At 36.9% G+C, this 25,884-nt stretch overlaps 1 protein-coding gene across 1 annotated transcript in view; it reads left to right on the plus strand.

Moving 5' to 3' along the window:
* LOC144257311 (uncharacterized) overlaps nt 1–24,105 on the plus strand; it is a 138,965-nt gene extending 114,860 nt beyond the window's left edge. The window contains 6 exon segments of the mRNA XM_077803516.1: nt 106–184; nt 9,327–9,441; nt 17,712–17,794; nt 18,901–19,018; nt 21,019–21,087; nt 23,940–24,105. Of these exon segments, the coding sequence (XP_077659642.1) occupies nt 106–184; nt 9,327–9,441; nt 17,712–17,794; nt 18,901–19,018; nt 21,019–21,087; nt 23,940–24,084 (609 nt within the window). The 3' untranslated portion in view covers nt 24,085–24,105.
* The last annotated feature ends 1,779 nt before the right edge of the window (nt 24,106–25,884 follow it).

A 25,884-nucleotide genomic window follows, 5' to 3' on the forward strand; every position in this document is an offset into this window, starting at 1 on the left:
ATTGATGTTTTTGGGGCATTGTCAACAATATCCAGAGGGTTGTTTGAGATTGACGTCACCAGCACATAAACACCTTCCTTGTTTCTCCCTCTCTCCTGTTTTTAGAGTAAAGATGGCAAAAGTCCACTGCACATGACAGCTGTCCACGGAAGGTTCACCCGGTCACAAACCCTCATTCAGAATGGTAAGAGAGATGCTTCCATGGTGTCATTATTTGAACAGCTTTTTGGTCTGAGTTTGACTGTCAGTCATCTTAATGTGAAAGTTGGTGCTTTATTTCGGAGTTTTAGTAAGCACAGATTTACACAAGTCCTTGACAGACTTTGCTAAAAGCTCATTATCAGACATAGCATCAACATTCTCCTTAACAGAACATAAAGCCATAGTTTCACAGTCAATTCCCAGCCAGGCGTGTGAGCTTTGAAATTGGTAATGGTATACAAAACTACAATTATGGGGCTGGGATTGTGACTCAGTGGTAGAGCACTCGCCTAGCATGTGAGAGGCCCTGGGTTTGATCCTCAGCATCACATTAAAAAAAAAAATAAGTAAAGTACAGGTATGTGCTCAACTACAACTAAAAAATAAGTATTTTTAAAAACCCTATGATTATGTACTTTTTACTCTGAAACAAATAATGACATGTAGCTTACATTTTCTAGCAGCAAATTATTTTTAGATTTTAGAATTCACTGTAGCTCCCTAAGCTAAAGTTCATTGAGTCACTTGGGCAGAGGTAGGAAAAAGGAGAGGACTCAGAAGAAAGGCAGGTAAGTATGTGATAAAAAGGATCATAAAATCCCAGGCTTGACAGAGACCTTGGAAAGTCACATAATATTGTACTTTTCCAGGCTTACAACAAAGGTGTACTTGAATCATCATGGGCTGTCTCTGAAGCCAAAGTACCAGGGAGTGTCACGAACTATCATATTTCATGTTACTGTTGTAGGTCACGGCCAGCATGTGTGGGTTGACTTTGATAATACAACTTATGTTACCTCAGCAAATCTTAAAGACAGTTAAAGAAAAGAAAAGCAGGTTGAGTTCATCTCTTAAGCTGACATTCTAGGTCAGTTTGGTAGTTCCTAAACTTTTTTTTTTAGCTGACCCATATTTTCACTTCTCAAAACTCTAATGTAAGTCAGTTTTCTTAGATCTGTATTTTTCTCATCTTGTAAGAATTTTGGATGACATGCCCTAGAATGGTTAGTGCATCGAGTTATTTCTTAGGTGCTTATGTCATAAAACCAAAAGGCCTCTGGCATGTGGATAAAAGGCCAGCCAGTGAAATTATGCTTAGGAAGCAAAATATCTACAGCAAAGCAGAGGAAATTTATAAGCACTTCAGTGAAGCTGTAGGAGAAGAGAAATCCTAACAAGTTTCCAGTGAGCCAAGGAAGGTAAAATGGAAATTACTATACAACATCCATTATTTATAATCTGAAATATGTGCCATGCCTTTGACATCCATTTTTTTGAAGGGAACTGGATATAAATATTGGGGAGAGGTGACCCTAGTCTTCCTCTTTTGAACACTTTTTCTTATCCCACTGTATTTCTAGACTGTTTTATAGAAATGATGCCTATCCCCTTAAAAAAAAACCCTTTTAAAAAATATAATGTGAATTTAATCAATGGGCCTTAGCTCTGTGGCCTAAAAATCTTTGTTTCTCATTAAAGCAGCCTCAAGCCACAAAGACAATGTTGGAGAGAGAACAAGTTTTTCACCTTTTAAATGCCACTTTCCTAGAGGTCTATCCTTTGCCCCACCCCCTCGTCATCCCCAGAGCCCTCCTGGGTCATTCTAATACGCTTACATCAGTCCTAGAGGACTGCTGGCTGCTTTGACCTCTTCATGAGCCAGCATAGGGGCTCAAGGTCTTCCATGTACTTCTTGAGCATTCTTGCTGGACTTTAGAGTTGGAGCAAGACCTGAAAGAAACCCCATCTCTTACCCTCTGTGTTCAGGGGGTCTTTGTTTTTGAGCTTGTCTCATTCTTGGTTGGCCTGACTTATTGCTTGTGGATCAGGTGGGGCCCAAAGTCCTGAATCAATGAAGAAATAGTAGCTACCATCTATAGCCCATGATATATAATGATAAAGCTAACATTAGCTTGTGTCAGGCACTTACGTAAATCCCATATAAACCCTTTCAACCACCCTATGAGAAAGAGGTGCTCTTATTAACGCCCTTTTAAAATGGAGAAACTGAGGAAGAGAGATTGACATTGGTATTGGGAGGCAAGACCATTACGTTGAGGAAAAGGATCAGAACACAGGTCATCTAACATCGCAGGTGCAACTCTTAACCACTGCCCTTGTCCACACATTCTCTGGAAGAGCAATGATGTTTAAAAAAAAATTTTTTTTTAACTATTTACTCTTAGAGGCATGTATCTTTGGAACAGGGTTGTCCCTGTGAAGGGAATTTGGTATTCCCTTCTCTCAGCTGACATTTCTTTGTCTTCATTATACATGTGAGAACTGTGAGTTCTTCCATTTGACATTTTGGACTTTTTTTTTTAATGCCCTTGGGGAGAATAGGAAGTTCTTTTTTTCCCTCCTGTTTATTTGCTTCCTTCTGGGAAAAATTCTGAGCTACAGCTGAGACCCTTCCTCCCCAGAGGCTCACACTTCAGGGCCTGTTGTCAGTCCTCCAGAGTGGGTCACAACACAAACACACAGGAGACCCTCTGTCCTCCAGGAGCAGGGGGTGCATTACCACAGGGCCAAAGGCTTTCTGAGCCACCTGCATATACACTGAGGAATGTCCTTTGTATTTATTTGTCTGTTTTGTTAAGTTGCTTTGGTGTTTTGACTTGGTACATGGCAGCTCTGATTCCCATGCTGCTCTCTCCAATCAAGGTTATTAATTCTATTAACTTTGTTTTTCTAGAATCATTCAGCTTTTATAAGATAATCATTTTAAAAATAACTCTTTTTACCTCTGTTGTCAAATCACAGTTTGTTCTCTGACACTGCATTATCACAGCAAAGAGGGAACAGAACTGAAAGACGACACAATTTGGTACGAGGAGGCATTTGATCCAGCCATTGGCACTGGGCAGCTGTCTTAGATGCTGTCCAGCAAGTTATGAAAGTTCAAAAATGATGGTTTCTTCACAAAGCTTTAAAAATAAATAAGAGTTTGTGCAGGAAGAGTCAAATACTAGGTTAGGATGACTCACAGTAAGATTTTTGACCTTTTGGCTCACAATCCATTTGAGGCAACTTAATAAAACGACCATTCTTGTTTGTGCGGTGAAATAATAATTTCAGATGGGTGCTTACATAATACTGATTAATTATCCCTTCTGACATGCTCTGCATACTTTTAAACTTGCAAATGTTTATTTTCCTCAGTAATTATCAATGATCAATTACCAACATTTAACTTGTAACCCTCTGTTGAATGGTAAAGATACTTAATTTGCATTCCAAGCAAGTCTTAAAGATTTTAAAGTGGACTTGGAAAGATTTATGGAGTGATTATAAAATAGAAATTTACCTATCTAGGTTTTACTTTAATAGAAAACATTTTCAGATAACAAATATGCTGTCTTTTATTTTTCTGCTATTATGCTTTCCTGGAATGTATTTTAAATAAAACAAAAGCTTATGATGGGCTGGGATTGTAGCTCAGTGGTAGAGCACTTGTCTAGCATGTGTGAGGCACTGGGTTCAATTCTCAGCACTACATAAAAATAAATAAAATAAAGGTCTATCGACAACTAAAAAAAATATTTTTAAAAAAGTGTATGGGGATGATAATTATCTATATTTCTATGGCTTTTAATTGACTTTTAAAATGATATTAACCACAGTAAAAAGAGACTTTATCAGCTCAGACCCTCTATTCTACACTGCCTGATATTTTTCACTGTTTTCTTTCTGTACTCAATTTTTTTATACTTGAAGCTGGTAAACTAATACATCCTAAGAATGGTTTGATGGCTTTTGGCTGGGAAGGATGTGTAGTGACAGTGTTTTTCAGAGCAAGGCTTCTCTGAATTCAGGGACCCTCTCCCCATTTCCCAGATCAGTTCCATGTTTGAACCTCTCTGATCGCTGTGGACAGTCCTCACACAGATCCATGCACCCTAGATTGCTCTTTGGATTTTTCTGTTTATTTAAGAATGTATACAAAGTTACACAAAGGTAATTATTACTTTTATAGAAACTGTCACTATCTATTTATTTGAACAAGTTGTTTTAATAATAACCATTGTACCACAGAAGCAAAGGTTTGAAAAAAGATCAGAATTTTAGGTTCAAGTTGCCATTTGTATCTTTCTGTCACAGTCAAGGTCAAGAAAGAATTACCTCTTTTGCAAACAGCTATTGAATTGCACACCCCATGTGTGCACTAGATTGACTTTCAAGTGAATTCTTACACATAGAAGTCTTGGTGATAGAGTGAAGCATGTGATCTTCCCTGAGTGCTGATGGCACTTTTTAAAGCATTTGCTCCCTCCACAAGGCCCACACATTTTTCATAATTTTCACTTATTTGCAAAGATTCTCTTTCATTAATTCTGTGTTTTACCAATGTAAAACAAATATTTTTCAGAAAATAAATATTTTCACTGAAAACAAATCTTGGGAGGTTGTTGGTCATAATGCCCCAAAGAAGAATTTATGAGAATAAAAGGCTACTCAGATATTATTATCTATCAAGAGCCTTAAAAGATATTCATACTTTTGTGATCCAGTGTTTCTTCTTCTAAAAAATGTTGCAGAGAAATAATCTGAACTTTTTTGTAGAGATGTTCATTTCTGTTTTTCTTAATAGCAAGAATTTGGGAATACTTCATTGCCTAGTAATTGGGCATTTGCTAAGTAAATTTTCTTAACACTAATATTCTAGAGCCAGTTACAGTTATATTAATTGGAAAAAAAAACAATCTGGAAAGTATTGTGATGTAACATTAAGGGAGAAAGTAAGATACAAGATTTTCCAGACTATGATCTCATGGGAAAATTTTACACATGCACACACACACACACACACACACACACACACACACACACACATTCCAGAATATTAATATTGTCTATCTAGAATAATCATGAAATTTATATGACTTCTCTCTTCCTTTTTGTATTTTGCTGAATTTTCTAAAGTTTGTATGACAAGAAAATTACTATCTCAATCAGAAATGTTACTTAAAACAAATGTATCATATCTTTCTAGATTGAACAAAGCCATTTACATAATCTTTACATTTCTTAGGATTTTAGATTTCTCATTCTGGAAAATATAAGTATATATGCACAGTTTAGATATACACACTGAACATTATAGTATTAGCTTACCTTATAACAGTATATTTTAGTTTAATATTGCTTATTTAGATCAATGTAATTAATAGTGGAAGCATGGTCAAAATTAATAGAAATTTGTAGATTATTTTGTGAAACACAATTTTCTGATAACTCCTACTCTAAAATACTTGATATCTAAGAGCACGCTGTGATAATTCAATAACTTAACAGATTTTCATAATGATGCAGAATTTTTTTCCTATACAGAATGGTCAATGAATAGAACATCAGAATAATTTACTTCTTTGCCCCAATATACTGGGTGTTTTCCTTTATTAAATTACAAGTGCATATTAGCTCAGATAAGGGCAAGCATACATTGTGCCCCTCGTCCCTTGATGTGCTTATGCCTCCTTTACTTCCTCATCTTTTTTTCTGTAGTTTCTTCAGATATTTCCATTTTTAACTGAAATATAATTTACATATCATAAAAGTTGACCTTTTAAAACATACAATTCAGTGGATTTTTAGAATTTTTTCAAGGTTGCACAACCGTCACCACTATCTAATTCTAGAACATTTCCTTACCCCAAATGGAAACCTCGTGCCCATTAGCAGTCACTCCCCATTCCATTCCTCCCTCCTCCAGTCCCTGGCAACAGCTAATCTATTTTCTGTTTCTTTGAATTGTTCAGGTCCTTTTCTTGGACTTTGATTCTTTCTGGCATTTAGAGAACATTTATTTAGTCAGTCAACTAAAACACCATTACCAAAATAAACTCCAAATGAATCAGATGTTTCAACTAACAAATGAAACCTTTCCAGTATAGAAAACATGTACTAGTTTCTTTGTTACCAGAATGTAGAGAAAGCCCTTCTAACAATTTAAAACCCAAATAATAAAAGACTTATATATTAGCAAAAAAATATTTCTACAGGATAAAAACACCATAAATAAAACAAACAAACAAAAAAATGAAAACCTGGGAAAAACTACTTGTGACATGTATTACTGACAAATTGGTAATTTCCTAAATGTTTAAGACCTATGGAAAAAAATCAAGGAATAAAAGGCCACACAAACATATTTTTAAACATGGGCAAAAGTCACAAAAAATTTTTATAGAAAAAGTAAATGGCTCTTCAATACATGGAAAGATGTCCAACTTCTATTGTAATAAAAGAAATGCAAATAAAAGCTCCACCGAGGTTCCACTCGACAAATGGCAGATATCCAAAACCTTGACAAGGCTGTGGGGAAGCTGGTTGGAGTGCAGAATTGCACAGAAAGAAATGTGGCAAACTCTGTCAAAGACACATATTCATTTGTCCTTTAGTCACGAAATGTCCCTTCTATGAATTGGCGCTAAAGATGCATCTGACCAATATGAAACAGTGTACACTAATGTTATTACCTGCTATAATCTTCCTGATTATAGCAAAAACTAATACATCCTTGCAATAGAAAATGATGAAGCTCTATAGAAAAGAAGGATTAGCTCTAAGAAATGATCTCTAGGAGTGAATTCCAGGATATAGTAAGTGAAAGGAGAAACACAGACACATAAACCAAGAGTAACAAAACAGTTACTATAGGAAGTGGTTGGAGATGAAATGGAAGAAATAGGAATGAGAGTGAGAGGCTTTTTAAAAGTATAATTTTGACTTTTGAAATGTGTAAATGTTTTACATGTTGGTAAAATAAATCAAACCTAGTAATTTTTTTCAAAATAAAAAGAATCAAATGAATCCAACTATATACCAAAATGATAAAATAAGTACAGAGAGTAAAGAATTCAGGTCAATTCTGAACAAAGTACTCCTTGTATAAGCTAAAGTCATTGTGGGAAAGTCTGTTTGGAATTGGATATTTGCACAGTCTCAAAGTATCACCACATGAATTGCTTATAAATTACAAAGGGGAAAGACCTATCTGTACTGGGGTATGCTGGAAGGCACCTTTTTGTTTTTTTCTTTCTTTCTTTCTTTCTTTCTTTTTTTTTCTTTTTTTTTTTTTTTTTGCAATGCTGGGGATGTTACCCAGGGCCACACTTGCTAGGCAGGTGCTCTACCACTGAGCTACATTCCCAGGCCTGGAACCATCTTAATCAAATAATCATAAAAAATTTTAATTGAAGTACAGTATACATATCCTACAATTTATCATTTTTAAGAATTAACAGTTCAGTTGCATTGAGTGCATTCACATTGTTGTGCAGTCATCAGCACCAACCATTTCCAGAACTTTTCCTCCTTTCCATCCTGAAACTCTGTGCCCATTGTTAATAATCAAACTTGGTATCACCCAGCAATGGAATGACTCAACCTTGGTGTGTGCTGAGATGTGGTGGGAGGGTACTCATCAGCTCAATGGCATTCTTGCTAAAATGTTTAGCCCGAATCTAATAATGAGAAAACCCTCAGACAACTCCAGAAAGCAGAACGTCCTACACAACCTGATTTGGTCTCCAAAAATCACTATTTATTTATAATATTTATATATTATAAATTATGCCAGGTGTGGTGGCACATGCCTGTAATCCTAGTGGCTGGGGAGCCTGAGGCAGGAGGATCGAGAATTCAAAGCCAGCCTCAGCAAAAATGGGGTGCTAAGCAACTCAGTGAGACCCTGTCTCTAAATAAAACACAAAATAGGGCTGGGGATGTGGCTCAGGGGTTGAGTGCTCCTGAGTCAATTCCTGGTAACATAAATAAATAAATAGATAGATAAATAGACAAATAACATATAGTTATATGTCATATAAATTATATATATATATATTTATATTTATATTTATATATCACCATTTATTAGTTTTAAAAAAATAAAAGGCAGGAGGATTATTTTAGATTAATAGAAATTAAAGATACAACCAACTGCAGAGTCTTTGATTGGATCTCATATTTAAACAACAACCAAACAACTATAAAGTATACTTGGGGGACAACTGAAGAAATTAGAATATACACTGTACATTACATAAAATTATACCAGTGTTAAATTTCTTGGATATAACAGAGAATGTGTTTATGTGTGAGAATGTGCTTGCTCTTAGGAAAAACATTCTTGGGGAGAAATATCATGATGTATAACTTATTTTGAAATGGTTCCTCAGATAAATGATCAATTATATTTATTCAAACTTATATAGACACACATGAAAATGGGAGAGAAAGAAATGTGAAATTAAGGGGCTGGGGTTGTGGCTTAGTTATAGAGTCCTCGCCTAGCACGTGTGAGGCCCTGGGTTCAATCCTCAGCACCACATAAAAATAAATTAATAAAAAATAGGTATTGTGTCCAATTACAACAACAATAACAAAAAAGAAATGTGAAATAATTAAAAGTTGGGAGAAAAGGAGACAAAAATAAAATAGGATGAAATATTATATTAAAAGAATTATAATTAACTTGATAGCTACAATATATAGACATTTTCAGTTTGTAGTTATGTTTTTACTTTTACTTACTCATATTTTAAGTTAAATAATCAAACCACATGGGAATTTTTTCTTTATCTCTGTGTTCTTTTTAGTTCTTATGCTTTAACATGAAATTTCCATAGGTCTTTAATTTTTTAATTGAAATTAAATGTCTTCAGAGTTACATTTTATGGAATTTGATTTTATTGTTTATTTAGAGCAGACATCTAATTGTAAGATCTTTAAATAAAACAATACGGACAGATTTATAATTTTTTTTTTTTTTTTTAGTTGTAGATGGACACAATACCTTTATTTTAGTTTTCTGTGGTGCTGAGGATGGAACCCAGTTCCTTCCACATGCAAGGCAAGCACTCTACCACTGAGCTACAGGCCCAACCCTGGACAGATATTTTTACAAAGCATTTCTAGTAGACTTCTCTCTCTGCAGATATAGTGCTACTGCCACTTCAGATAGTGACTTGTGTTCTTAAAAAATATTCTTGTACTTGAGAGCAGATATGCACAGTGGAGTAGAAAAGAAATTCAACATCTGGCCGACATGAGTGATTAGCAAGAATGTAGTAACTGAATAGCCTGATTCCTTGTGTTATGCTGAATTAAAATCTCTCTTTCAGGAGGTGAAATTGACTGTGTGGATAAGGATGGCAACACTCCTCTACATGTGGCTGCAAGATACGGTCATGAGCTTTTGATCAACACCTTAATAACCAGCGGAGCTGACACTGCCAAGTAGGTTACTGCAAAATACAGTGGTGTCATTGTCATACACAGGCATGCTGCCAAAGGGGTGCTGCTGCATGTGGAGTGTCCCCATTTGTCAGATTAAGGTGGATCTGTACTATTAGACTAACCACAAATTAAATTTGAAATAAATTAAGTGACTTTAATGACAGTCGCAGGGAAGAATCATTTTATTTTTCAGCTACATCAGAACGAGGCCCTTTCCAGTGGTTTCAATTAAGGAATCTTGAACTTGTTTCCTAACTCTGCTTTCTAATTTTCTTCTGTTTTTTTTCCAATGCTCAATGTTAACCTAACAGGAAAAAAAAAAATTGGACGAATTTGAAATTTCTTCAGGATTCTTGCTTAGTTTTTTTGTGATGATTATGGAGTACAGTTGAGTTCATCTCTCACATAGGGAAGGAGAGACCTACTTCGTTTTACATATAGCTCAATATAAATATAGAAAGCCACCACATAGTTCTGTCACAGTGCCAGGTCCTGGGGGGGATTTCAGAAGAAGTTACCAGATTGTGTCTTTAAGGTACTCATAATTTTGTTGGGGACCAAAATTCACTTAGGACAAATAACTATGCAAAATAGTCTATTATAAGGTCATGAATGGAAAGGTACTGGAGTGGCAAAATGTTTGGTGCATATGCTGTAGAACAGAGAGAGGAGGGGGAAAACACAAGAGTGGCAAAGGTTTCTGAAAAGGCTTCAAGCAGCAGACGAGTCTTAATATGTCTGGAGGATGAGGATCATCTGAGCGAAGTAGAGGGCTGCAGCCAGCCCACACAAGAAGGAAAACAGGAGCAACCTAGGAGGGAAAGTGGTTGCCTCCAGAGTAGAGGAATGTGACAATGCTGTGCTCTGTCCAGGGGTGCATGGGAGCAGGATCGTGGGGAATGCAGGTTTGCTGGGCTCTCCCTGGGCTCCAGTCCAACCTGTCTCACTTTTGAGCCCACTGCACAATCCCTCTGTGCTTCGGCTTCCTCATTTGAAAAATAGGAGTGATAATAGTACCTATCTATAGGTTTGTTATGAAGATTAAATGATTTAATTACTAATTAAGCTTTCTGGTATATGGTAAGATCTATATGAGATATATAAATATATCTGTTAAGGTTATTAAAAAGATAATCCATTTGAAAAGCTCTTTGACCGGTATGTGGCCTGTAGTAAGCTACCAATAAATGTTAACTATTATTTTATTACTTAATAATATGTGATAGAACCAAATTAAAGAGGACTTTAAATGCCCAAATGTAGAGTTTAGCCTTCATCACACAGACTGTGGGTTACAAACAATAACTGAATTTTTAGAAGAACACGAGGGCAGCATATGTTAGGAATTCTGTTTATTTGTCAAATGTTGTGCAACAGAATTGAAAATCTTGCTTGAAAATGAACCAGAATTTAAATGGTCCAGGGAAGTTGTGATGGGATCATGTTTTAAATCAGATTCACAGAGGACCTGGTGTCCTGGGCTTAAAGTGAATTATGTGGAAAATTACATGGTGCACTCTGGTGCTCTATAATGCTTTACCTTCATCAGTTCAACATTAAGTTGAACTGGGTTCTAATGACCTTCTGGGCTCCCCAGTCTAGTGGCAGAGATAGAACAAAAGCAGATGACTGCAGTACTATAAGGTTTGTTACAATGGAGGTTTGGACCTGGCTGTGGTTCACAGAGTTTGAGAAACACTATCTGGGTCCCCCACAAGAGTTGACATTTCAGCAAATGGAAAGATGTGTAAGAGTTTTCCAGGTAGATAGAACGGTAGGGTAGAAAGAGAGGAAGAAGCAAGGAAGGACCTTCCCTGAATAAGGAACATAAATTTATCAACATAAATTGATAAAGACATAAATATATGAATGTGGTAAAAGCAAATTTCTAAAGTGGGTGATCTGATGTGTGGGCAGGTAGGAAGAAACGAGGTAGAAAGGCAAGAAGAGCCTCATCTCAAGGGATCTTGCATGTCCTGCCAAGGAACTGGATTCCATTCTGAGGCATCGGAAGCTGCTAAGGGATTGTAAGTGGGTGGGGCTAGCTGTGTCTGATGATCCCATTTGTGTATAAGAAAGATCATTGTGATTAGGCATCCAGACGTTCTGGAGGCTGTCCAGATGGAGATCGTTGGCAGACATTTGCAGACTCTTGCAAATGTCCCAGGAGGAAAAGATGAGGTCTTGGGCTAAGGAGGAGGCTAAGGGCCTGCAGAGGAGGGAAATGCTGAACAAATAGTATCAGCAGCAGGATGTCTCTTCTAGAAGAGATAGGAACCCACTGTAAGCCAAGGCCCTTCTTGACTTGACTATTATAGTAGTCCCTAAAAGAGGCCAGCTCAGTTTTGTGGCAAGAGTGTGACACCAGGACTTAGGAGGCCCTTCCCAGTTTCTGAAGTTCTCAGCCAGGCCCCAATCCAAAGCCAGAGATCAGAACTGCTCAGTGTTAATTAAGCAGAAGTAAAATTCTTACAACCAGTTTTACCTGTCATGTGCCAATATTTTCAGTAGTGTGTTTCCTTCAACTTTAGGTTATTGGGGAAGTTTTTGCCATCCATTTGCATCCATTTTAGAGATAAACATAAACTGGGACCGATATTTAATTAAAATTCCCCAGAAAAAAAATCATTCAATAAATACAAAGTTTATTTCCTTGTAATTATTTTGCTTTCAATTTGTGCAAACACACTATATAGTAAAGTGCCTTGGAAATGACATTTTTGTTCAAGTGGCCTTTCCTTCTCTTGGCTGTGCTGTGTCCAAGGAACAGAGACAAAGAAAACCTTGTCCCAACCTTAATAAGCCATGTCTGCTTTCTTTTGTCACAGTATGTCTGGGGATATCTTGGAATAAGCTGTGCGACATTGGTTCAGTGAGTGTGTACCTGTGTCTGGGTTTGTGCTTCTATGTACAAGAGTTGGAAATCCACCTTAGAAAGAATATTAAAATGAAGGGGAGGGTTTGGGGTTGTGGCTCACTGGTAGAGCTCTTGCCTAGAATATGTGAGGCACTGGGTTTGATTCTTAGTACTGCATATAAATAAATAAAATAAAGATCCATTGACAACTTAAAAAAAAAAGTGAAAGTAATTGGAGGAGGTTAATTTGCTAAAAGCCCCTCAGAAAATCTCTGGGTCCTTTTTGATTTATGTAGCATAACTTAATAAAGAGGAGAAAAACAGGCTTTTCCTTCTATAAATAAATTAACTAATCGAATTTATTAAAATGCCCCATCTCCATTCAGAATCAATATGGCCAAATGTATATTAAAAATTTTTTTGTAGAAGTTTTATCGTCATTATTTTCTTGTGGACTTAGTTGAATGTCATTTTCAGCCCTCAGTTAGAATGTTCTTTTGTTTGTTTGTTTTCTTCTCTGCTTCTCTGAACTTGAAGTCAGGGCACTTTCTGCAGCATGACTCAGTGCTCATGGGACTTTATGTGGCCTCAGAGCCCTTTGGTTTTCTTCTTCGCCTCTGTTAAGTGTGGGGCTCTTGTCTCCAGGATTTTAATTTGCCTTCCACCTCACCAGGTCTTTTCCTGCCTCCACTGCAGCAGATTTGTGATGCTACAGTTATGCAGATAACTGGCTCTGGCACACATTCATCAATTATTCGTGGAGAGCCTGTTAAGTGTCACACGTGGTGCCAGGTTCTGGGTTGAAGAGGTCCCTATCCTGAAGGAATTTATTATCTATGGGCTGGGGGATTTAAACAAACAATCACAGCTATGCTAAGAGTGTGACATCAAAGCAATTGCCAGTGCCTCTGGGACCCGGAAAACATATCTGGGACATCATATCCTGTCTGGCAAGACTAAGGTGGGCTTCCAGGAAGAAGCAATGTTTAACCAAGACTGAAGGATGAGTAGCAATAATTAGGCTTTGATAGAGTATTTTAGATCGTCAATATAGGCTTATTTTTATTATGATGTTACTTGAATATGTATAATAATATGTATAAATGTAAATTCCTTTGGCTTTTGACACCAATATATCAACAATTCTTTAAAATTATAAAATATATGCAAACATGGGCTGGGGCTGGGGCTCAGTGGTAGAGCATTTGCCTAGCAAAGCTAGTGCAAGGCCCTGGCTTTGATCCTCAGCATCACATAAAAATAAAGGTATTGTGTGCAACTACAACTAAAAATAAAAAAAATAAATATTTAAAAAAGTATATATATATTCAAACAGCATTCGTGTTGATTGCACAATTTGACAATACTGTAGTTGAAAATGCTCATGAGTGCTTTACCTGTGCCAAGCACCACTCTGAGGGGGTACACTTAACTGTTACAGCATCCCCAGGTGGGCTATTAAAAAAAAAAACTTATTTTCAGCCCTTGATTGAAATGTTTTGGTTTTTCTTTTCGCTTCTCTGAACTTTAAGTCAGGGTACTTCCTGCAGTTTGACTCAGAACAGATGCTGAGTAGGGTCAGGACAGAGCCTAGTTCTTGTGGGGAAAGGAAAGACATTCACTGAGATTCTAGAATACCCATACGTTGGACAATGGCCAGATCCAAAAAGGGTCTTTCTGGCCATGTTAGAGTATTTGGATTTATTCTAAAGGAATCACTGAAAATGCCTATAGACTACAAATAGCAATGATCAGATACCCATTGTTGGCAGAGAAACACAAATGCCTATCACTTAGTGGAACATAAGAAATATCTAGGCGGGCATAGATAAAATTCATAAGAAGCTTGATTTTTAGATTTAGGCTGACAATTCAAGTAAAAATCATAAAAATCATCCTTTTCTAAATTTAGGATATGTTTTTGTCTTACCCACTCAGTGAGCAAAACTAAACCAATCCTTCTTCCCTAGAAGATTTGTGAGATAAATGTTGTAAAATATTTAGAAAGATGGAAAAATAATAGAAATGCTGACTAATCACATTCATTTTTGGCTTCTAAGGAGTCACACACCTGATCTTAAGAAAGCACAACCTGATTGCACCTTAACATTCAGACTGCTGATTACCCCTTGAAATAATAATCACAAGGGTAGTGATAATATTAATATGGATGGTAAAGGCTTACCACATGCCAGATGCTCTAGCACTTGGGGTGCATTATCCCAACGAGTCCTTCCAATTGTTCTATAATTCAGACGCTGTAATTGTCTTTATTTTCCTGATGAGGGAATCATTATATACTTGCCAAAAATGAAAGAGTTAGCAAGTAGCAAAAGTGGGACTCAAAACCAAAGTTTCTGACCCCAACACCTCAATTACAGTGTTCTCTTCCACACAGCCAAGAGGAAAGACTCTAGAAAAGAGAGGGTTAGGAAGGGGAAGCCATAAAAGAACCCATATTCTAATGGCACAAACGCCTTTTTTTCACCTTGTAGCTCTCGACAAGGACAGTCTTTCAGACCTCATTTATTCTGAAATAACTGGGTAGGAGATGCCAGCTAATAGCCAAATTAGAAATAGCTAAATACAAATGGGTTCCATTAATTTTATGACTTGTCAAATAAATGTAGCGATTTAACTGGAATTGATCTCTTTCCTGTAACTCATGCATGCTAACTTTAGGGTTCTTTGGCACCTTTTTTCTTGATGGGCCTTGATGTATACCTGATGAAATAGGAGCGATGCTTTTTATTTGACTAAGACAGCCAAGTCCTAATTTTCTTACTAAAGGTTTTATAATCCTTCCTTAATAAGCAGTCTTATTTCATGACAACAAAGAAGTAGTTTTATTTTGAAATGTATGGATAATTTCTGACAAGATTCTGAGATTCTAAATTCTGCTTTTCTCTCTTTTTTCCAATTATGACTTGATATTTATTTTCACTATTTGAACCATAGTATCATATTCAGGTTCAAATGCCAATAGTACTTGAGTCTACACAACTACGTTTTCAAAACCTACATTGAGGTAGTGACTTTATTAACTAGAATAAAAAATGTGTACTAAACAAAATTTGTGCTAGAAATTTTAAATTAGAGTAATTCTGTATCTCTTTTGTAAGTAAATTGAAAACAATGGAATAATTAGCTAATGTAGGGTATAATGAATTACCCAAAGACAGGGTAAGGTAGCAAGGTTAATGACAAGTATTGGTAATGAACTTTATGGGATATATTACAGTGTTGCTGCTGTTAAACTTGTCACTTTTTGTTTCTCTCAATTGGCTTCTTACAGACTTTGATGCTATTTTCTCTTTTGGTTGTGTTCTTTTATGTAAAGATATATTTTACAAAAATGTATATGTGATGCCTTGTGTGTGTGTGTTAATGTGTGTATGTATTTCAAGAATGAGGTAGGTTCAAAGAAATCTTAAATCCAGTCCTTGATTTCAACTATGTTCTTTCAGGAACTTGAAACTATCCTATTCATTTTCCTTTTCTAAAAGTCCAGAGATACTGAATCACAAATTTTTAACATTTTACTCCCCAAAACAAATAAAATGGCTAGGTAAAATTATACTAGCTTAAAATTCCACTTAGGTGCTTTAAAACATGTTATACATTTTTTAAAAAAAAATAGTATGTGTCTATTAAATAAAGAGGGAACAATATAAATAACAGTATATAAGGAAAATCTTTTCCCCCATCCCCCAACTCCCTTTTCCTTTTCAGGAGCATCAAGGTCATCGCTGATGCAATTGCTTTTCAGAATTTTTTTTTTTTTTTGTAAATGATGAGAGAGGCAATTATAAGCAATTCTCCTCCACATGACACTGCCCGGAAGACTGGCAAATTGCATTTCTTGATGAATGCCAGCTATTATATACACTGAGCTGGAAATCTCCATATAGGGAAAGGAAAACTAACAGAGGGAAAATGGAACAAAAACACTAATAAATAGAAGTTAACATGGAAAGAGGGAGTGGTGGTTAATTGCTGACAGACTCACATTTTGCAGAACACTGAATACCATGAAATATCTGTGGATATGTATATACTTTCACACATTTGCACACCTCATATAACTACTGGGATGGCAAATAAAATCTATGTAACCAAAGCTTAACAAATTCAAATCATACTATTTCTTTATGAAGCATGAAATCTGAAAATGGGCCACCTTGTTCCAGAGAAGAAACTTAGGTGATTAATGCTGCAGGGTGTAGATAACCATAGTCCCATAGTTGCTCATGTTATGTAGAGGGTTTTTAAAATCTGAAAGGTATTATTTGATTAAAATGAGATGTTGTGGGAAATGGTCACCAACATGATAAATGCTATGAGCACACAGGAACCACCTTGTGATTCTGTTTGTAATGAACTGTGATTCAGCATGTGGCTTTGGGTCCTTGTTCAAGGAGAGGTGGTAGGGAAGAGGAGGAAGAGGATTTAATTCTGAAATCAGAAAGTGCTGCCATCAGAAGGCTGCCTGTCCCTTAAAGGATCATCCTGAGGACTGTTATGGTGGGGGTCAATCTAATGAGTTATTTTCTAGACTCTTTCTGCTATTCTGTTGGGAAAAATATGATAGGCTTATAAAATATACCCAAAGTAATGTTTGTCACTCCTAGCTGTGTTTTTGTGTAGTGGTGTGTGTTAATGTGTAACATTAAAAAAAAAAAGCCTTATTAGAAAGATGGAATTTAACTGGAAAAAGGTAAACATTAGATTTTATTCCTGTAGAAAATTTTATTTTCAATAATAAATTTATTATTAACTCTTAAAGTGCTCATCACCTCATGGGCCAATAATAAGTATTTTTTTTATCAAATCAAAGAATAAAACAAGTGTTTTTCAACATTGAGAGTGTATCTTGCTCATCACTGTTATCACAAGTTCTTAGCACAGTATCTGATGCTTAGAAAGTGTCCTGCAGATGCATGAGCAAATTAATGAATGAGACTTAAGCCACTAAGCTGAACAAAACAGGAAGGAAACTAATTTTAAAAAGTATTTGTTTATGTGACACAGATTTTCTTAAAAATATATATTTCTATGGTTAGAGGCTTTTAATTTTCATTCAGATCCAGGATTTTATTACTTTAAGGTAGAAAATGATTGCATTGGGCTGGGGTTGTGGCTCAGCGGTAGAGCACTCGCCCAGCATGTGCGAGGTCCTGGGTTCGATCCTCAGCACCACATAAAAAACAAACAAAGTAAAGGTATTGTGTACAACTAAAAAATAAATATTAAAAAAAGAAAATTATTGCATCATTATTTATTGAATCAAAGAATTACAAAATTATTTCAGCCAAGAGTTCCTGTGTCAGAGAACTTCTAGAAGGGTGATCTGCGTGTATCTTGAGATCTGTTGTCATGAGCTGCTCTGTTGTTGTTCTTTTTTCCTCCTCAGGTGTGGAATCCATAGCATGTTCCCCTTACATTTAGCCGCCCTAAATGCTCACTCTGACTGCTGCAGAAAGTTGTTATCATCCGGTAAGTAAATCCATTGCCAGAGATGAGGCTTAGTGTGTCCCGTACATGAATCACGTGGCGTCAGGTGTCTGGACTGAGTGAGTGGCTACCTGTGCTTCGTGTAAACACCTGACTTGGCAGGATGAGGTGGTTCTAACTGCATGTGACAGCTCCCAGATATGCTTGGAGTTGAACCTGTTTAATGTCAATATTCCTGCCCCCAATTGAAAGTCTCATCTGATTTTCAAGTTAAAGCTTGAAATCTAAAACGAGAAAGAGGCAGGCATGGCCAGGAAATTTAAGTTATAGGAAAAGAAAACATCTTTGAGACTTAAAATGGTAGCTTAACATTCAATATTTTCAGCAAAGGAAAATGGTCAAATCCCCTACATTTTAGTGGGAGAAAAGATCATGTTACCTCCCTCCTTGATGGGCAGTATAAAATCGCTAAGGCCAATTTCCCTCCACCCACATCTCATTTTTATTTATTTTTTTTATCATGAGACTGTTTGGAATCAAGAAATTATTTCTACTGTGGAGCTTTGCAAATTATGCTTTTCACCACTTTTACCAACCTCCATATATTAAGAAGTTCCTTGGCTTTCAAAAATGGTAGAGATCTGCAAGGCGAAGATTGTTCATTAATTCATGCATCAGATATTCCAAAGGCAATTTTCCCCTTTAAGTAGTTTACCTATAGTTGATTTTGCTTTCTCTGCTTCTGGCATGTTTAAAAATAATCTCTGCATGAAAGCCTGTTTCCCAAATCTTAAACCAACAGAAAGGTTGGAATATACTTAAGAAAATATCTATTCCTACATGTTAGGATTACTCCTTTACCTTCCATGTTTTCTCCATGTGTTCTGTCTGCCTGTCTATTGCCCTACTTATCTCAAATTGGTTTCATAAATTTCTATCCTGGGATTGAAAAATGGGGCTGTGGTTCACCCAGGGCTGATGTGAAAATAAATCCTTCTTGACTTCATGGTTCTTCCTATAAAATTGCCAAGCTTGAGCAGTTACCATTCGTTTCCATGACAACCTCTTTCTGACTACAATTGCTTGCTTTCTGGTTTTCCTACTAACTGATTTTTCTGTCTCTGCAATGTTTCTTGTGGTTTAACTAGGACAAAAGTATAGCATAGTATCCTTGTTTAGTAATGAGCACGTGCTGTCTGCAGGCTTTGAAATAGACACCCCAGATAAATTTGGAAGAACGTGCCTTCATGCTGCTGCTGCAGGAGGGTAAGTACTTAGCAATTTTTGTTATTCCATGACTTAATTGCATAATACATCTTAATTGACTCAAGTTGTCTGTGAACCAGAAGCAATTTCTGTAGTAAATTGGGTAAGAATCATTTCTACCAAATACCAAATATCACTAGTTGCTTTTCCAAAGTACCTACTTACATTTTGTTCTTCCAAAGAAATATTGTTAGCCTATCTCATATAGCAAAGAAGGGCTTTTGTTGTTTTCTTCTTTCTGGATCTCTTTTCTGCTTCTTCCCCGCACTTTCTCTAACTGTAGATATTCAGGCTATAGAATATTTATCTACTTGAGTCCCCTCCACCAAAATAAATTAATTTGAAATTTGTTCCTAAATTTTTTGTTGTTGTTGCTGGTAGGTGGGTAGTGATTAAGAGAACCTAAGATTGAATTAATTTATGCTCCTTTATAGGCATTTTTGTCCTTACTTCAAATCAGATTTTTAAGTCTTTATGATGACTAAATAAATACAAAGTTCAAGAGAAAGAAAGAGGGTTGGGTATATAGCTCCATTGGTAGAGTTCTTGCCTTGCATGCACAAGGCCCTGGGTTCAATCCCCAGCACCACAAAAAAAAAGGGGGGGGCAAGAAATGATTTAATCTTTGCCTTTTTTTTTTCCTGAGCTGTAAAGAGAATTTTCCATTAGCTACTCTCATTTTCATATCAGTGTTTAGATTAATGCTCTGATTAAAAACATTGTTGATGTATGGCCACACATTGTCCAAGCATGGTACCTCTTGGATGGCCTTGTGAGGATGAGGTGTTGGTTCTTCATCAGTTTCCTACTCCTTAAGGAACAGCAGTGCTTCTCCATTTGTGTTACCTATTTATCAGAGGTGGCTTAACTGTGTAGCTTTAGGGCCCTGATTTACATGGGTAAAAAGGCGCCTTCCTCACCCCACCCTGAAAACCAAATGAGCTTCATGAGCCACACACCTTGTATCTGCCTCTGTCTTTGATCCTTTGCCATCTTTCATTAAGTGCTTTATATCAACTGGCATGCTACACCAACACTTACTTATCATAAGAAATTCTTATAGTTTATGACTGAAACAGCTGGTTCTCTGAGAAAAAATGGCTATAAAGGTTGGAGGTGGAGTGGGGAGAGCCCTCCTTAGGCTTATCATTAAGGAGATAATTTTTCTTCTTTCGGAGATAATAAAACAATAAATCCAGACCACTTCTTAGCACCCCAGTTTAGAACAATTATGATTATCTCTTCTATGCCTACATTTGAAAATATATTAGACCTGTCTAGAAAGTGAATTCATGTCTGAAATCCCCATTAGAATTAAAATTTAGCTTCTGCTCTTCAATAGAAAAATCCACTTTAGTGGGTCCTTTTCTCTCTATTAAATATGATTTATTGCTTCTGTGAATGCCAGAGAAGTTTTGGAAGACAATTATGCTTCATTACATCACTTTCAGCCTTGGTTCTACACATTTGTTTACCAGGATTACAAAGACAGGGAAATGCAACTGTTCTATTTTTCATTAAAGATTATCTAGTTGAAAGTGGTTATCATGGGGGATTCATTTTGCTGTAATAAAAGGTAATGCTCAGCCATTCCAACTCATTGTTTAAAGGTGACATGAATTTATTATAGGTTGAAGTGATTGTTTCATGGTCTCTTGATGGTTTTGAAAAAGAATTTTAGGATAAATGATAAAACCATCACTGAAGGGTTTAATCATGATTACATGATTCATTAAAAGAATCATTAAATTCCTTAGTGATGGAATTGAAAATGTTCTACCAAGCTCTTTAAATTATTGATTTATTAGCTTTGAAAAAGGAACTTTAGATCGTTACAATATAGAATTACTATTACACGTTTCTCTTATTTCTTGGTAGCAGAATTTAAACCTGGTGCTACCATCTTATCTTATGCTGCACCCTGCAGAAAATAGCTCTTTCTGAAGATAACCTAGTAACTAACCTTTACCGTGTTAATGATGTTTTCCTTGTCTTTCTAGTAATGTGGAGTGCATAAAACTCTTGCAGAGCAGTGGAGCAGATTTCCATAAAAAGGACAAGAGTGGGAGGTATGTACTCAGGGCACTCTGCCTCGAGTGCCCCCATAAAAGGACTGGGGATCATTGAAAAATTGAGAAATCCTGTGGCATTGAAATGTCAACAAGAAGCTGGCTGGGGGCATTTCATCTGCAGAAGGAAATCCCATGTTGGAGGGAAATGCCAGCAAACCAAACATAAGATGTAAGGAAAGCAACTCCTCTCTCAGCTTCAGCTTAGAAGGGCCCGTTTTCTTCTTTTATTAAAAAGAAAAAAATCTCCTACATGGATATAATTTAGAAAATTCTGTTTGTAGCAGAGTAAAACACTTTAGCCTTCTGAACTCAGAATCCGGTCATAAGGTCTAGAGCATTTTTAAGTATGTATTGGACATTTCATCATGGGATAAATTTTTAGACATATTTACAAAATCAGACATATATACCCCACCAGTGGGTCACAGAAGTTTTCCTACCTCTGTGGTCCTTTATATAGCTAAACTGTGCTATGATGCTACCTGGTACATGAATCCTTTTTTTTTATACACACACACATCACATGCATGTGTGTGCACACCCATGCACACATACACAAGTTATGCATCACATAATGACATTTCAGTCAATAGCAGACCACATACATGATGGTGGTTCCATATAGCCTGGATGTGTAGTAGGTCAGACCATCAAGGTTTGTGTTCACACAATGACAAAAATCACCCAGTGATATTTTTCAGAACATGCCTGGTCATTCAGCAACATTTGACAGTATATTCCCCTAACATCTCTCTACCCCTCTTCTCCACTGGCATCCTAGCTTTTGGGGGTTTGGGGGTTGCCTCAAATTTCTTCTATGACCAACCTACCTAAGACAGCTCCTACTCATCCTTCCAGATTCATGTCAAGTGACATCTTCTTGCAACTCCAATGGGAGTGCTCCCCTGTCTGCTCCCCTAACACCCCACAGACCCCACAGCTGCAGCTCACATCACATTGTAGTGGTAGACTCAGTTCCCTTGTCTTTCTCTCCACCTGACTGTGAGTCCTGAGGACAAGGACTGGATGTCATTTTCTCTTTATCTTTGGGCCTTGTCATATGGTTGATGCCTAATAATTTTCAGTATGGCTACTTAAAACAAAAACAACTTAATATATATAACTTATAATTTCCTTCTTTTGGACCAAAGAGGAAAAAATCAACTTAAAAAAAGAGCCCTTAGTTGGGCCAGGGTTGTGGCTCAGTGGTAGAGAGCTTGCCTAGCACGTGTGAGGCACTGGGTTCCATCCTCAGCACCACATAAAAATAAAGATATTATGTCCATCTACAACTAAAAAAAAAAATTAAAAAAGAGGCCACAAGTTTACCATAAAATGTAAAATAGTTTTTCTTTAAAATTGATTAATAATTCTTGAACTAAAGTTATTTCTTGTATTCTGTTTGATTCTTATTCCCTGGATATCAGTTAGTCATATCAGAAAAACTGTCACATAATTGAGAACTAAAAATAAGTAATTTAAAACATATTTCTTCAGTCTTGCCTGGTCAAGGTGCTTATATTTCCTGATTGGTATTAATTTGCTTTCTCATGATAACTTCATAAGGTGTATGGAAAGGCTTACTGTCTTCTTTTTTATCGGATGAGAAAGCTGTACCCAGAGATACTAAATGAGTTGTATATGTACACAGAATTTTAGACCTAGAAAAGACCTTAGGGGACAGCTGCTCAAAGGTCCTTACTGAAGTAAGGATGAGGAAGCCCAGACCCAGACAGCAGATTTGGTCCTGTTGCAAATCTGCTCAGAGTAGAACACATGGTTCTTCCTATGAACCTACATCCCTACTCACCAGGAGCTGATGTTTAGAGAAGATGAGACAAAATACCAGTAGCTAAAAAACAAGGCAAGAGTCGGGCATGGTGGCACACACCTGTAATCCCAAAGGTCTGGTAGGCTGAGGCAGGAGGATATCAAGTTCAGAGCCAGCCTCAGCAAGAGCAAAGCACTAAGCAACTCAGTGAGACCCTATCTCTAAATAAAATAAAAAATAGGGGTGGGGATGTGGCTCAGTGGCCAAGTGCCCCTGAGTTCAATCCTTGGTACACCCCCCGCCCCCCACCCAATCAAGACAATATGTGATAAGAGCTCAAGAGACTCTGACAATAGCTAAGCAATCACAAACTAAAGAAAGACCACTAACATCTGGAACATGCAGGATAAGTGGGATTTTGATGGGTAGACAAGGTTCAGGAAGGGGCCCTCCCACGAAGAAACCAAGATGGACAGAGGTGGAGGGAAGTATAGACATGACCTGGAAAACCTGAGATCATTCAGTTTGGATATACCAATGGGTATATCTAGGGGAGGGAGATACTCTATAAGAAAAATTGAGACCAACTTGAAAAGGTCTCAATGCCAGGTTGAGGAAGCAAGCTCTTGTCGGTGGGGAGGCTTGAGGGTTTTAAAACAGAATTGTTGTATGTAGGAATTGTACATTAGAAAATCCAGTTCTTTGTTCATACCAACTAGAAATTAGGTGTGGGCTTAATTAAAGCTCAGAATGGTCTTAATGGGAATGGTCTTAATGGGTCTTAATGAGATGATCTTGCAATGGTCCCCAAAAAAAGAAATAGGGTAGACCTGAACCAGGGGAGGCTATAGGAATATAAAGAAAGAATGGACCCAACATGACTGACCTTGTCTTAAGGCTCCAGTCTTTGTAGCCTCTATTTCAATTTATACAGTCATAGGAAGGCATATCCTTTAGCCTCTACACTGAGAGCCAAAGAGCTTTCCACACCCATAGGAATATTGCCACCAGTGCTTGTGTTGATGATGGGTGTGTTTTCCAGGCTGAATGAAGTAATAAATCCCTGTTTGTTTTACAGGACCCCTTTGCATTATGCAGCTGCAAATTGTCATTTCCACTGTATTGAGACATTAGTGATCACAGGAGCCAATGTTAATGAAACAGATGACTGGGGCCGGACCACTCTGCACTATGCTGCTGCATCAGACATGGATAGAAAGTAAAAACAGCCTTGCTCATGCTTCCTCTAGGGGTGGGACTAGGGACGGAGAGGCTCTGCTAAGTCATCTTCATATTGCCTCCTGGAAACTGCAAATAAAGACTTTCATTCAGACTCAAAGGAGTTAGAATAGCTTCATCACTAACCCAGGTTTTCCCACTCTCTGTCTTTATGTTTGATTATTACATGTCACTGAACAATTTCCTCTCTTCTCTGTTCTTTGGGTAGAATGCCAAGTAGAGCTGTCAAGCCCAGGTTTTCAGTCCATTCAAAGTCTTATAATTTATTTGACATATATCGTCGTTTTCCTCGTGACCACTTAAATGCTTCATTTTCCACAAATTTACATTTGCTAATATATGTGTCATATGAAAAAAATTTCACCTATGTATCATTCTCATAGCCTTCAAATGCAGCCTCAGTATAATTAAAATAAGCACTTTTGTTCCAAGTCTGGGCATGAACTCCTTTTTAGCAGCTAGTAGAGGTGAAATTGGTTGTCCTGGATGTGTTTGGATTCTAGGTGGCTAGGAATAGAAGTCAGACATCAGTGACTCAATTCAAGGGGGAAAGAAAGGGAGGTCCCCACAGTTTATGAAATTGTCCTCAAAGACTTAAGGTCGGGGGCTGGGGATGTGGCTCAAGTGGTAGCGTGCCCGCCTGGCATGCGCAAGGCACTGGGTTTGATCCTCAACACCATATAAAAATAAAATAAAGTTATTGTGTCCACCTAAAACTAAAAAGATAAATATTAAAAAAAAAAAAGACTTACGGTCAGGCCTCCTTCATAGGAATGCTTTTTGATGACCATGTGTGGAGAACTATTAGATTATTTGCTATCCTGCTCTGCACAATTAACTCTGGTACTAACCACTGCTTTTGTAGAGCATTTTATTTAATTTACTTTTTTGGTGCTGGAGTTTGAACCTGGGACCTCACACTTGCTAAGCATGTACTTTACCACTGAGCTACTCTCCCAGCCCATTTAAACATTTTGAATGGTGACTCACAGTAAGAAATACATCTTACATCGTGAACTAATGCAATCATTCACATATGTATGTGCATATAAAACAGAAATAAAATTTATAGAAACATATTTACATTTATTATTTGTGATGCATTCTGATATTTTCTATTCCATTTCATAATTAAGAATTGCTGAGAGCAACCCACTAAATTTATTTCAATATTTAGTAATGGGTTATGATCATTAGTTTGAAAAACATACAAGCATAAGAATGCTCTTCATTTTTATATTTATTTAAGTATTATATAAATGTTATTTATTATATAATGATTTATATGATGATTATATTTATTATATAATGATGATAAGGTCAGATATGTCCCTCGGGATCCCATAGCTATGCAGGTTATTAATTCAACAAACATTTATTAAGTAACTGCTGTATATAAGGCTCCATGCTATTTGCTTAGAACAAATAGGAATACTGGAAGAGATGGGACATTGGTGTTTTCCATCTGTTAAGGGCTAGAAAAGGAATCCTGGATAATAAAGAATCATTCTGACAGATGAAGGGCAATTGGGACTACACTCCTGGATAAGTGAGATGCTGATCTGGCTAGGAGGTAGCAAGGAGTGTGGTAGGTGTTAGACAGGTTTGAGCTAAATTGCTTCCTAAGACTGTGTTTACCTTTGTTAGTAGAAAATAAAGAGTTTGGCCAACCTCAGACTCCAGTACCACTCAGGTGTGGCCCAGATTTGTGGTCACCCTGTCCATCAATGCAGTCAGTACCCTGACTCCAGAGGCAGTCAAGATCTAGGAGGGTGTCCATTTTT

Source organism: Urocitellus parryii, chromosome 10, assembly GCF_045843805.1.
Source record: "Urocitellus parryii isolate mUroPar1 chromosome 10, mUroPar1.hap1, whole genome shotgun sequence".
Classification (NCBI taxonomy): Eukaryota; Metazoa; Chordata; class Mammalia; order Rodentia; family Sciuridae; genus Urocitellus; species Urocitellus parryii.